Genomic DNA, 13310 nt, shown 5'->3' with positions numbered 1-13310 from the left:
GTATCAGTCAGTCATCAAGGTAGGGGAAGATTTGAAGTCCTGACTTCCGAAGATCAGCTGCAACCACAGTCATCACTTTCGCAAACACCCGAGGGACACTGGTGAGGCCAAAAGAGAGCAGAATTAACAGAAAATGCTCTTTCCTTCCTGTGAACTGCAGTTAGTGCCTGTAGGCCTGCAGAGCGGGCATGTGGAAATAAGCATCATGCAGGGACAACTGTACCATACATTCTCCTGAGTCAAGGGCAAACTAGAATTCGGCCAAGATGATCATCTTGCATTTGGGTTTAAAATAGGACAAAGTCCTCCATCCATCTTTAGCACCAGAAAGTAGTAGGAGTAACAACAGCCTACTTCGTTCTATGGCTCCTTTGGCCAAAACAGCCTGAACTTCCTGGTGCAAGAGGGTCAAGTATTTATTTGTCAGCCATTCTGAAGATGGCGGAAGCTGCGGTGGGGTGCCAAGAAAACCCATTGAATGATCTATAAGACCCTCTTGTCTGAAGTCACAGCCTACCACCCTGGCCGAAAATGTTGTATCCTGCATCTGTGAAGGGCGGATCGAAGCATCAAAAGGACATGTTATAGAGGTTTTAAGGCTGTAGCAGCAGCGCAAGATCGTGCCTCTCGCAGCTCCTGTGGTCCACGAGTTTCGGAGCCTCTGCCACGTTAAAGCTGTTTGGTTGGCCTCGCAGGCTGGATTAGGTGGCAATATTGGAAGCCCCTACCATAACCATGAAAGGGACAAAACTGGTGGTGCAGCCGACATGGCGGTGCAGACAGGCCTAAGGAGTGCGTCATGGCCATACTATCTTTAAAGCTCCAAAGGGTCGAAAGTGCTGTCTTACCAAAACCACAAGAGCCATCAAAGGATATGCCCATGAGGGTGGACTGAACGTCGCCAAAAAAGCCCATGGAACTCATCCATGCACGCCTCCTGATATTCACACTAGTGGCAAATGCCCTGCCAGGGCAATCTGTGGTGTTCAATCCATAGCGGATTGTAAATTGAGCGGTGCTGCAGCCATCCTTGATAGCCTGTGTGAGTACAGGATGCAAGTCATAAAGGATACAGAATAAGACTTGTGAGACAGAATCGCAAAGGGTGGTATTATAATGCCCTAAGAGGCAGCTGGCATTAACAGAGGTAGCGCCAGACTTGTTGAAGAAAACATGCATTTCCTGAAAGTTTCAATGAGCTTTGAATCACTGTCCAGTAGAGTAGAAGGGAATTGACTTGGGTTGACCTTGTATGTTGAGGGCTGCAAGACTAGGCTCTCAGGAGTGGGGTGTGGAGTCAAAAAGTCTGGATCATCCAGGTCTCAAGGATGTAGTCCTTCTAGCGGTCACTTCACAGGGGTCCAGAACAGGATTTTGCACATGTTCCAAGCAGAGTAAATGTAAAGGCTTAATTAAACAGAAGCAGGGTTCAGTATTAGTTTGCCCAGGCTGAAGCATATCCGTAAGAACATTAGTCTTTACCCATATAGTTGGTAAATGGAGATTGAGAACTTCGGCCTCACTTTGCATGACCACTGCAAAAGAAACGCTTTATTCTGTGTCTGGCCCTGGGGGCAAAACTAACCTAGTGTCCGGTGAAGTGATTGAGCTACTGATGTGTTAAGGTCCTCATTCCAATGGTCTTCTGTATATGGATGGGCAAATGTGTCCTTCGCCTCAAAAGCATCATTGTCAGAATCCATTCCAAATAAAGTAAGCAGAGTTTGAGCCCCTCCTTGGGGCAAGGGCAAAGTATCAGAGTTTGATGGGTTTTTCCACAGCTGAAGACAAAATAAACTGGGAGTGGCCTCGATCGAGGGTGATGCAGGGCTGATTCGGAAAGCATGATAGGGTGCATTTCATCACTTGGCCTCCGTGCTTTATGGTCCGGCATGGGTTGCGGTGCTGGGATCAGAGTTGGCAATGAAGTCAATGCGGAACCCGTAGTGGATCAAGTTGGTGTTGAGCGCAGATCAACTGGCGGAGTCCCAGATGGAGGCCCTCGTTGTTCCTTGGGGCTTGAAGGTGACCCAGAGGGAGCTGGTAGTGTGCCAAAGAGTCATAAAAATGCTTCACAGAATTGTGCTATTTGCTAAGGCATTGCCAACGTCCTCTGAAATTCGTGTTGTGTCAGGACAAGTGACGGAATCAGGTCCGATGCTATGAGAGCAATACCAAAAAGGCACATTGACACCCACTTGCCTTCTCTGAAGTACAAGAATGGTGGGAAGGGGAAGAGTTTTCGATTTTTTCTTTAACTTCACCGAAGACTTTGACCATGATGATGATCGGCCACAGGAATGACTTCAGGGGCAGGAATGGAACCTTCCCTTCAACCGGTCATGGCTAGAGCCTTTTGGTGCTTGGAAAAGGAGAGCGTCATCTCACGGTCCAGCATAGCATTGGGATTCATAAAGGCGCAGTCATTGCAGACCTTAGGGTCGTATTCCAAACTCAGGCATCACAGGCAAGCTGAAGGGGATCTGCCATAGGCATATGTTTGTGACCGCCCTTACAAGGTTTAAAACCTGTAGTATTATTTGGAGGTGATATTTTCACATGTACACTGGCATTTTCAACAATTTGTACGGATAAGTCTCATGAAAAGAAAAAAGATTGTTGCAGATCAGTGTCAGGTGTTGTGGCAAGAAAGGACCTGAGGTCAGCACCCACAAGTGGCTATACGATGTTCTGTGCAGAGCCGCACGGTGCCACTTTTTGGCATCCAGGGGCACTGCTCAAAAGTTTCCGGATCCAGTCAGATTCCTGGGGGAATATTCAAAAGGTGAGGAATCTGCGGTTAGAAGTATCTATCAGAAGCTATGATTATTAGCTTAATAAAATAGAACAGAAATCCCAAAGGAGCACAAGAGTGGTGTAATGTCATCAAGATGTCGATTCTACTAAAAATGTGTTTTCTTTTCAAGCCCTCACACTTGCAATCCCTAGCGTCTTCTTTCATAATGTCGAGGTTGCATTATCTGGCAATTTAAGGATCCAAGAAGGATTATCACTCAAATTCAACAACCTCTATATAAGGATGGATGATCTCTTTCATGTCTTAAATCTTGTTTTTCAGCAAGATTATCTAGACTGTTGCTTTATCAACTACTACTTGATTACTTAGAGATCCATGTGGAGATCCAACTTCAGCTCTATTGGTATATTCACAGACATGGGTGGCCACTGCCGTCAAGTTACAGATTCACAAAAATAATAGTTACCTTACTCTATCGTATAACCCATATTTCTCAAGCTTCTCACAAAGGATTGGTGCAAACTTGGCCCTATACAAACTATAAATGAGTATATTCTTTTTCTACATTATTTTCAACATATTCATTACCCATAGAAGGATGCGTGATTACTTCATGGGTACATTTTCAATTGACCTTGAACCAATCACATACATAGAATACCTGGCCTCTTCCAGGCATAAAGGCATTATCATGCTGGTTTATCAATTGCTGCAAAATATTCAGCGTCATTAATACAAAAAATCTTGCAAATCAATGGTCATCAGGACTTATGGAATCTGTTGATAGTATAGAGATTGTGCAAACTATTGGCTGAAGTATTAAGATTCTAAATACATCTGGACTCAAAATCCATCACCATAAATTTATACAAAACAGATATTTCACTTTAAAAAGGCTTTTTTTTGGGGGATGCTGTGCTAATTATAAAGGCTTCATATGCCAGGGTAATGAAGTGGACACTACACATCTTTCTAGTTAGTATCTATCGGGAATGTGAGTTTTTTTTGCAGAAGGTAAACCTTCATTAACTTTCAAGAAAAACAGTATTTGCAGACTGCTTAGGCTGAAAGTTGTTGTCATCTTGCACCTGTTAGGCCCTTAAGTACTCCATTAAATACTTTGGTATTGTAGCATACCTGAATTAATTTCGGTAACACATCTCCTCCATTCTTAGTGCTATGAGATGTAGATACATACTTCTTTTCCAGAAAAAATGTGACAAGCCATTTAATGAACACCACTCGAGCTGCCATAAATGGGATTTTTGTGCTGTAAGTGCTTTCATTGTTACGAGTAGCTGTAGTATAAGATGGCTTTGGTCTCAAGTCAGGAATATCTGTAAGGTAGACAGAAAAAAATCCACATTAATTTTTTTTTTAAATGCTCCTTAAACTAGTCTTTCAGGCGTCTTTCTTAAGAGCTTTTCAAAGTATCTAGAGTCTAAATATAACATTGAAGGTCATCAAAACTCCTCATGAAAATGAAGAAGTTCACTGTAAATTGCTGCTGTAAATCTGAAAATTCATATAAAAAAGCACATCCCACCATTTGTCCTCACAAACACACACACACACAAATACCCTGTCAGGCTTAGAGTGCTGTTTACATTATGCAAAAAAGAAGCAACGAACTCTGGGTAGTTCCCAAGTTAAGTTGGAGAGCAGCTCCTGTATAGAGCTCCCTACAACACAAACACTCTGAATTTGCTCACCTCTCCTTTCGCAGCAACTGTGTTTTTATGGTTCAGCTGCCCTTTCCCTTGGAAAGACAAATTTTGATTAGCCTATCACATTTGACCTGGATCAACAGAGCTGCACCAAATTTGGCAATCACTTTCCATAGACAGCTGACATCCATCATGTCAATTTTCGTCAAGATCAGTGCAGGAGAAAATGTTAACGTAGGTCAAGTGTGGTTAAGAAACATGTATTTTGCCATTTCAGGTCTGACAGGAACTTTGGCCAGGCCCACAGTCAAAATCGCTGGACGAATTTACACCAAACTTTGCATGAAAGTAGAACTTTAGTCAGAAAGCATGTTGGGTAGATTTTGAGATACAAGTGTTTAAAAAGTTACTGAGCTGGCTTTAAAGGATTAATACTTTTGTATAACTCTGTGTTTTAATTGTGGAGGCTTCTCAGATCTATCTGATCCAATTGGAGGGAGCCTTTTTTCTGTTGTTCTTTTCAGATCCATGGTCCCAAAGCTGGTCCCATGGATCCAAGTGCTCTAATCGGTTGGCCACACAGAAAAAGTCTCGTGTAGTGCCATTTAAGGTTGTGGCACTCTGACATGGAGCACTGTGTCCTGAAAAAAAAACAAATTACATAGGCAATATGAGGGGCAGGGTGAGCACAACCTGACTACCAAGCAATAGTGGAGGGACCCTGAATAGACATAAGCACCATCCCTGCATGCTGTCTTTCTTGCCTCTTTCGGCATCTGACATGAAGAGTGAAACCAGTGTTCCTAACTTGGAACCTTATCAGATGTTAAAAAGAAGCCACTGCGATGAATGGAAAGGTGGGAGGACGGTGCGGAATCTGCGGGTAAAGGATCGCCCAGAAGTAGCATTAACAAAGTCAGAAACTTGTTTTTCTGATGGATGCTTCTAGCCATTTCTTCATTAGTAAAAAAAAATTAAGTGCCAGGGCCCTCGAGAGGAGATCACTGGAGATTACACCACCCATTGCCCCTGCCAGCGCTGTCAATGACAATACCACCACAACACCCATCATGCTCCTACAAGTGTGACAATTCTGAACATTCCAGGTTCCCAAAGCTATAACAATTTTATGGGTGGCATATTTTAGACATTTTTATGTATATTGAATTAATAAATAGATGTTGTTCTGCTAATTTCTAAATTGCACAAACAGCATCACCATGTGGTAGGCTGTCATAAGTGAAGGTATCCACAATTAAGTGCAGGTGCCAAGCAGCGGAAATCACTGGCTCGAATTAAGCACAGCTTCTAACCGCTGATACCTCACCTTAGAATCAATGCAAAGCAGTACCTTCCGATGGTGGAGGGTCTGTGGAATGTACTCAGACAAAAAAGTCCTGCAGGACTGAAGGGGTGAAGATCTTATTGCAAAAGGACTTTGCACCTTGATATACTGCTTTTCTAGACCAGCTTCCCATTTTTCGATCTGAAGAACCCCACAAAAAAATAGATCATCAAGCCAATGGTCCTTGGTACAATCAATGTACAAGCTTACAGACATCATGAAGTCCGGACGACGAAAACTCTAGTCATTTTTCGAGGGGTGTGGAGGAGTAAAGAAATCCAGCAGGGTAATGGATTGCCCACATGGACGTAAGTCACAACCTTAGGCAAGAATGCCCTCAGCACCAGTTTGTCCCAAAAAAGAGGTTTAGGGCGATTTCACCAATAGTGCCTGAAGTTTACTCACGAAACTTGTGATCGCGAAGAGGAAGACAGTCTTTAGAATCAGGCAGGAGAGCAGTCCGGGCTGGACTGTTCCATTGAGGCACAGGGTCCGAACTGCCAAGCCATGTCTTCCCTGGACTAGAAACAAGCATCCTGGGACCGATTTCAGGCTAATCAGCCGTCAGGAGCCAGGCTAGCTTGAATCCAGTGGCAAAGGGAGCAAGGGACCCACGTCTGGGCATACCCTGCCAACAAAGCAAATCCAAAGGGGAAGATGGACGGAGTGTTGCACTTTGCAAGCACTCACCCCCAGTCAACTGATCTGGGTTTAATCCATGATCATTCTATAATTCACTCCGCCACCCCAGTTCAGATATGGCCATATGCAAATCAGTCTGACCCTGTGCCTCATGGGAACAGTCTAGCCCGAACTGCCAAGCCAGGTCTTCCCTGGACCTGAAACAAGCATCTTGGGACCGGTTTCTGGCTTATTAGCCGTCATCAGCCAGGCTAGCTTGAATCCAGTGGCAAAGTGAGCAAGGGACCCAAAACTGGGCATACCCTGCCAACTTAGGGCGAACAGAGCAAAACCAAAGGGGATGATGGACGGAATTCTCCCTTTCATCACGAAAAACACGAGGAAAATTGTTTTATCCTCTTTGGTTCTATCTAGGTTGGACTACTGTAGTTCGTTATATATAAACCTAGCGCTGAACCAACTCAGAAGACTACAAGCGGTACAGAACCCTGCTGCTAGATTGGTGCTGAACGTCCATAAATATCAATCTATTAGGGACGGGATTTGAGAACTGCACTGGCTGCCAGTTGCCCAACGTGTTCAATTTAAGGCTCTTTGTATAGCACTCCATAGACAAGGTCCACTTTTTCTATTGCACTGTTTCAGCTGGTACTCCCCTTCCAGACGTTCAATCAATGCCTTTCTGATGCCCACCTCTAGAGTCAGGACGATGAACTGAAGTGGGAGGAGTTTCAGACACAGCACCACTAGGCTGTGGAACTCACTTCCGCTTGCTCTTCGGAGGTCTCCCTCTTTACTTGAATTTAGGAAACATCTCAAAACATGGCTTTTTAGAAACTAGTCTTCCTCTACAGTAAGATGTCCACAGTGACTAGACACCTACGGGTATTAGTGCGCTATAAAAATTGTTATAACATAACATAACCCCCAGTAACTGACTGCTTTGTTCGCCCTAAGTTGGCAGGTATGCCCTGACGTGGGTCCCTTGCTCACTTTGCCACTGGATTCAAGCTAGCCTTGCTGATGACGGCTGATTAGCCGGAAACCGGTCCCATGATGCTTGTTTCCGGTCCAGGGAAGACCTGGCTTGGCAGTTCAGGCTGGACTGTTCCCATGAGGCACAGGGTCACACTGATTTGCATATGGCCATGTCTGAACTGGGGTGGCGGAGTGAGCTAAAGAATGATTATGGATTAAACCCAGATCAGTTGACTGGGGGTGAAAGCTTGCAAAGTTCAACACTCTGTCCATCATCCTCTTTGTTTTTGCTTTAATACCAATAATATGCATAACGGGCAAGGGCTATGTAGAAATAAAGTTGGTGACTCCAAGGTCACCGCGTTCGTAGGGGCGTGTGAGGACATCCCAACAGATGCAGGGTCGGGAACTGGCCCATAATAGTCATATAAGTAGTTCACACAATAAGGTGAACTTCACTTTCACTGCACTACACATTTTCCACAACTTAGAGCTCCTACGTAGTTCCGCAAGTAGCAGCCTGTCTCAATCCGCAGCGGATTGAGAGGACCCCAATGATGAAGCATGCCACCTAGGGGAAACCCTGGTGGGTGAGGGGACAATAGAAAATAATTTTTCTTTCTGGAAAGAGGATTTTCATACATGTTCAGTGAAAACCCTGTTCTTCCCCACAGTTTGTTTTTTATTCTGGTATTCCAGGATTTTGTGAAACTTCATTCAGTTAGGAGGGTTAACCTAACCTCAACCTCTATCTCTATCTCCCCCATCTTTTGATCAGATTGGTAATCTTGCATAGATTGGTCACTAAAGTAATCATGTCTGATGTGGTCACTATTACAACAATTATACTATTAGTAGCTCAAGATGATTTTTATTCAGCACAGTGAAGAAAAGAATGGAGAACCCTGCTGTATACGCTCATGCAGATAATCACCAAAACCTTCTTCAAGTTTAATGCCTCCAAAAAGGAAGCTCTTCTGTTGGGCCCGAATGGTCCTTGGTCTTCTGTATTTTGGACTGATTTTATAGGCTATTCGTCTACTCTATATGATGAGATGAAAATCATTGGTTTTTGGCTGGACAAAGAGAAAGAAAAGATGTAGCCTAACAGCCAAAGCTGTTGACTTTGTGAATGTAAATGTTGTAGTGCTTATATAGCGCACAATCACCCCAAGGGGTATCACGGCGCTGTACACATACCGCTCTGGAACCCCTCCTGGCCTTTCCATGTGAAGTGCCCACTCCTGGGCCCCCCACGGTGAGGCCAGGCATCCTGGCGCTGTTGTAGAGATTAAGTAAGCTATTGCCCAGAGTTGCAGCGTGGAACCCAAGATTAGAATTGGCACCGAGGCGAGAATTGTCAGGTCCGGGGAAATTTAGCCCAAGACCCGCCCGAGGTGGGAATTGAATTTGTAACTGGCGATTCAGGTACGAGTCCAGGCCATTGCTCAACGCTCTGTGGTTTTCGGCAAATCACTTAATCTCCCTGTAATAACAATACTAAGCAATTCAATCTGGTGCTCGTGTAGGAAGCTTTAATACATTTGGGCCTAGTCAGTGCTCCAAAAAACTGCATTAAAAAAAATCAACCTCATCATCTCTACTCAGAACAGTGAAGTAGTTTCCTCTTGGTACTTTCAGAGAAGGAGCTTAACAGAAACCCTTCCATTTATTCTTTCATATCTCAAGACTGTGCAGTTAATGGAGGTATTTTCTCAGACAGTATTAAGCTAATGCCCGCTACCTAGGTCTTACCGTTTCCTCTATTTCCATGTGCAAGGAGAACAGAATATGATAGTCTGGCTTGTTAATAACTTTAGAAAAGTTGACAAGGTCTCAGAGGCTCACAGACACCTACATAGGCTGCTGGTTTCTATGAGGATCCTATTCAAGGTACCATGGTTTAGCTCTACAATCTTTTGGAATAGGTGTCCCTTAAGAATTTTGGTACAGACTAAGGGCTAGATGTAGGTAATTTAAATGTACCAATTCGAAAATACCGAATTTTACCGATTCGGTATTTTCGAATCGGTAAATGCTATGCGAGTAAAAAAATAAAATAAAAAAATAAATCGGTAAAATATTTACCGAATCGGTATTTACCGATTCGGTAATTGCCATTCATTCCTATGGGGATTCGGTAAAATAGGGAAAGAGTCAAAGGTGGCAGGGTGTCACTTTGACACCTTGTTGCACACCTGAATATTGCTGGTGGGCACATGTGGCAAATAAGGGTGGGCGTAAATCCGTTTCGCGGGCGAATTTGCGGATTTTCCGCGATTTTGCGAATCTCGCGAAATCGCGGTAAAATCCGCGAATCAGCGGGAACGAATTTTCAGCCAAGCAAGGGTTACAGCAGCAAGTGCAAAAGTTGAACCTAATTTCTTTGTAACCTTTTACAAAAGGGTTACAAACAAATTAACTTCAACTTGGACACCTGCTGCTAATTGCTTCCTGGCGCCTTCTTGCCTACTTGCAACTATTCTCTGACCCAGCTCTGACCCTCGAAGCAGGGTCAGAGAATAGTTACAAGTAGGCAAAGAGGCACCTGTCCAAGGAATTAAACCTCATCAGGAAGCACTTACAGGACAGGGCGTGGCTTAAGCGCCGACCGGGATGGCTGTGTGAGCTTGAAGCTCCGCGCCGAGTCCCAACTAATATCCTGGAAACTTGCCCTTTAGTGCCCTAGAAGGAACGTTCCTGCTGTGTGGGGTGCTGTAAAGCCGGAGGGGAGAGTTTGGAACCCAGCGGGCACTTGATTGCGGCGTGTGGCTCGGACCTCGGAGCCCAGAGGCGCTGGACGGCAAACAAAGGGAATATGGCGGTGATCGACGATCAGAGGGACTAAGAGCTATGGCCTGGCTCTGCGCCGATCCACCGGAGGCTGCTTAGCGGAGTGAGCGGAGTGAGCGGAGCGGGGACTGGACGGGGACTGAAGGCGGTGAGGAACGGCGGGGCTCTGGGCACCCCGCAGCTCGAGGAGTACGGCACCCCTCCCCCTCCCGCTCCCACGCTCACCGACGAGAGAGCTTGGAGGAGAACGGGCTGCTCCTGGGCGGCGGCACAGGCATCTGGTGGTGGCCTTTTGCCCTAAGGACAGATCGGACTACACAGAAGGGGGCCTGTCCTAGTGAGATCGACCGCCCTGCGTGGGGCGCAGTGGAGAGGTGGCGGCTTGCACGACGGGCCCGAGAGCGAGATTGGACCTGGGTCCCTCCGGTCCCTGTGGCCCCGTATGAGCGACTGGAGCTAGTGGGGTCGTCCTGGGTGCCCCGAAATCGGCGGCGGGCGCTGCCTGCCTCGGAGCCTGCATAGCGAGGGGACTGGGCGGCCGAGGAGAGTGAGCCGAGTCAGCAGACCTGGTGTCTGCAGTGTGCTGGACTGAACAGCGGGAGTGACCGGCCCTGACCAACGCCCGCCCACCCTTCTGGCGGGGAGCTGAGGGTTTGCTACCCTGGTTGGGTTGAATGCTGATGGCCCCGGGCAGCTCCCGGCCATAGACTGGCGAAACTGATCTGTGAGTGGAAGGGCGCCCAGGAGTGCTGTAGGGACTTGTTGGGACTGTGATTGTGGGGGCCAGACACACGACTAGGTGACACAGAGAGGTCTGGGACCGTGAGGCCTGTACTGGGCGCACGGAGGACTGGTGTGGCCCTCAGCGGCGGCCCGAGTGCTCCGCGTGTTGCGATCAAGATGGCTGCTCTGGGCGAGGTACCAATTGCGCAGCCGAGGCGAGACGATGCGGCCGCTCTGACCCAGGATGGCGGCACTGGCGCCCCGCCGGAAGCCTCAACGCAGGAACAACGACTGCACCAGCGCCTTGACGCCATCCTAGAGGCGATCACTGCGACAAAGGACTCTCTGCACAAGGACATTGAGCAGGTAGCCACGGGGCTGGGGCTACTGAGAGCCGACCACGCCAAGCTCTCGGATCGAGTGAAATCGAATGAACAGCTGCTCCAGGAACTGAAACCGGCGGTGGTGACGGCGGAGCATAAATTGACGGATATCCTTGGCCGTCTGGCGACTCTGGAGCGACGTGCGGAGGATGCGGAAAGTCGTAACCGGAGAAACAATGTGAGGGTAGTAGGTCTTCCAGGAAAAATTGAAAAGGGGGATGCTGTATCCTACATGGAGGACTGGTTCAAGACGGTGGTGGCGCCGGAGGGGTTGTCTCCCTTCTTCTCCCTGGAACGAGCGCATAGGGTTCCCGCCAGGCCGCCCCTGGAGGGCCGACCACCTCGGCCGATGGTGGTCAAATTGCTGCACTATAAAGACCGCGATCTGTTGATACAGAGGGCGCGATCCCAGGGCCCCTTCCAAGTGGACAATAGTAGAGTCACAGTCTTTCCGGATTACACTCAGGAAGTCCAGAAAAGCAGAGCGTCCTTCTTGTCAGTCAAAAAGGAACTGAGGGAGGAGGGGATCCAATACTCTTTGCTCTTTCCTGCGAAACTGAGAGTGATCATTGACGACAGGACCCACTTCTTTCAGACTCCTGATGAGGCTTGGTCGTGGCTTGAACTGTATCGTGCAGGGACTGATCGTGCACACAAAAGCGGGAGGGAGCGGCAGAAACCTGTACGGATCAGAAAATCACAGCGCATCCGCTCCCGGAACAAGCTCCAAAAGGCCGAGCGGGAGGCGCAAATGGCGGCGGACAGGAGGGGAGCGCTGGCTGCAACGGCGACCATCACAGGATCGCAACAGGAGAGGGCGTCCGGTGCGTCGGAATCGGAGGAGGAAGGGGAGAAGTCCGGAGGCGACGACTCAGACACGGGAAGTGTGAAGGGACCGGCGGTCACACCGCAAACCTCGGACGGTTTGTTTAATGAGTGAGGCTTGAGAACGCTGGATTATCCTGAGGTGTCTACTGGTACAAACTCTCCGGACATTTGTTGGACTACCAGGTACGGGGCTGTACTAGCACTATGGGACTGCAGGCGTAGGGTTGGGGCTCCGCCTACGCCGGATCGGCGCTCCATCGACCTCTTGAGGCCCTTAAGGCCTTCTGTGGTGAAGACCACAGGTTAGAATATTGTGTGGGGTGTTGGTGGTTTGGAACGGGGCTGAAGCTGGGTTACTAGGTCCTGTCCTGGGGAGAGGGGTTTGGGGTGTTGTTTGGGGTGTTTTGAGGGGGGTACACAACTGCTGCAGTGCGGGGGATAATTGTTGGCTAGAGCCATTGTGCAGAAAGGTACACCATGGGGACGTTACCTAGTTTGAAATGTATCACATGGAATGTCCGAGGTCTTCGTACAATGGTGAAACGTCATAAGGTGCATGCCTACCTGGTGAGGCGGGGGGTACAGATTGCAATGCTTCAGGAAACCCATTTATCCAAGACCGAGTGCGGGGCTTTACAGAAGAGGTGGCGAGGTCAGGTATTTGGCACGACATACTCAGCATTCGCCAGAGGGGTGCTAATTTGGGTGAGGGCGGGCACGCCGTTCCAAATGACGAGCCAACGAATTGATCCTGAGGGCAGATATGTAGCGGTTGAGGGGCGACTTTGTGGCAGAGAGGTGGTTCTATGCAATATTTATGCCCCCAATTCCGATCAGGCCCACTTCTTTGAGGGTTTATCAAGCTCGCTGGCCTATTTCTTGGCGGGCCCTCTCTTACTGGCAGGAGATTTTAACTCAATCACAGATGTGCAGCTGGATAGGTCACATCCGCCATTGGTCGATTCCCCGGTGCGCAGGCTAGCCACCCAAAGGAGGGAATGGCAGGAGAGGTGGGGACTGATAGATGTGTGGAGGGTACAACATCCTGAGATCAGGGATTACTCTTACTTTTCCACGCTTCATGACTTGCATGTTCGACTGGACTCTGTGCTATGCGGCGGCCCCCTGGCGGCTGTGGTGACCCAGTCTGAATATTTAACTAGAACCATTTCGGATCATAACCCTTTACTGAT

At 47.7% G+C, this 13310-nt stretch overlaps 1 protein-coding gene across 5 annotated transcripts in view; it reads right to left on the bottom strand.

The window, feature by feature from the left end:
* The window catches only part of RALGAPA2 (Ral GTPase activating protein catalytic subunit alpha 2), a 1781019-nt gene that overhangs the window by 1275234 nt on the left and 492475 nt on the right, over positions 1-13310 (bottom strand). For all 5 annotated transcript variants that reach the window (XM_086927515.1, XM_086927511.1, XM_086927512.1 and 2 more), the window contains exon 9: positions 3896-4095. In XM_086927515.1, coding sequence (XP_086783641.1) covers positions 3896-4095 — 200 coding nt within the window. The remainder of the gene's footprint in view (positions 1-3895; positions 4096-13310) is intronic.

Source organism: Lissotriton vulgaris, chromosome 6, assembly GCF_964263255.1.
Source record: "Lissotriton vulgaris chromosome 6, aLisVul1.2, whole genome shotgun sequence".
In the NCBI taxonomy this organism is placed as follows: domain Eukaryota; kingdom Metazoa; phylum Chordata; class Amphibia; order Caudata; family Salamandridae; genus Lissotriton; species Lissotriton vulgaris.
The sequence above is the reverse complement of the archived record's forward strand: the minus strand, read 5'-3'. Positions and strand labels throughout refer to the sequence as shown.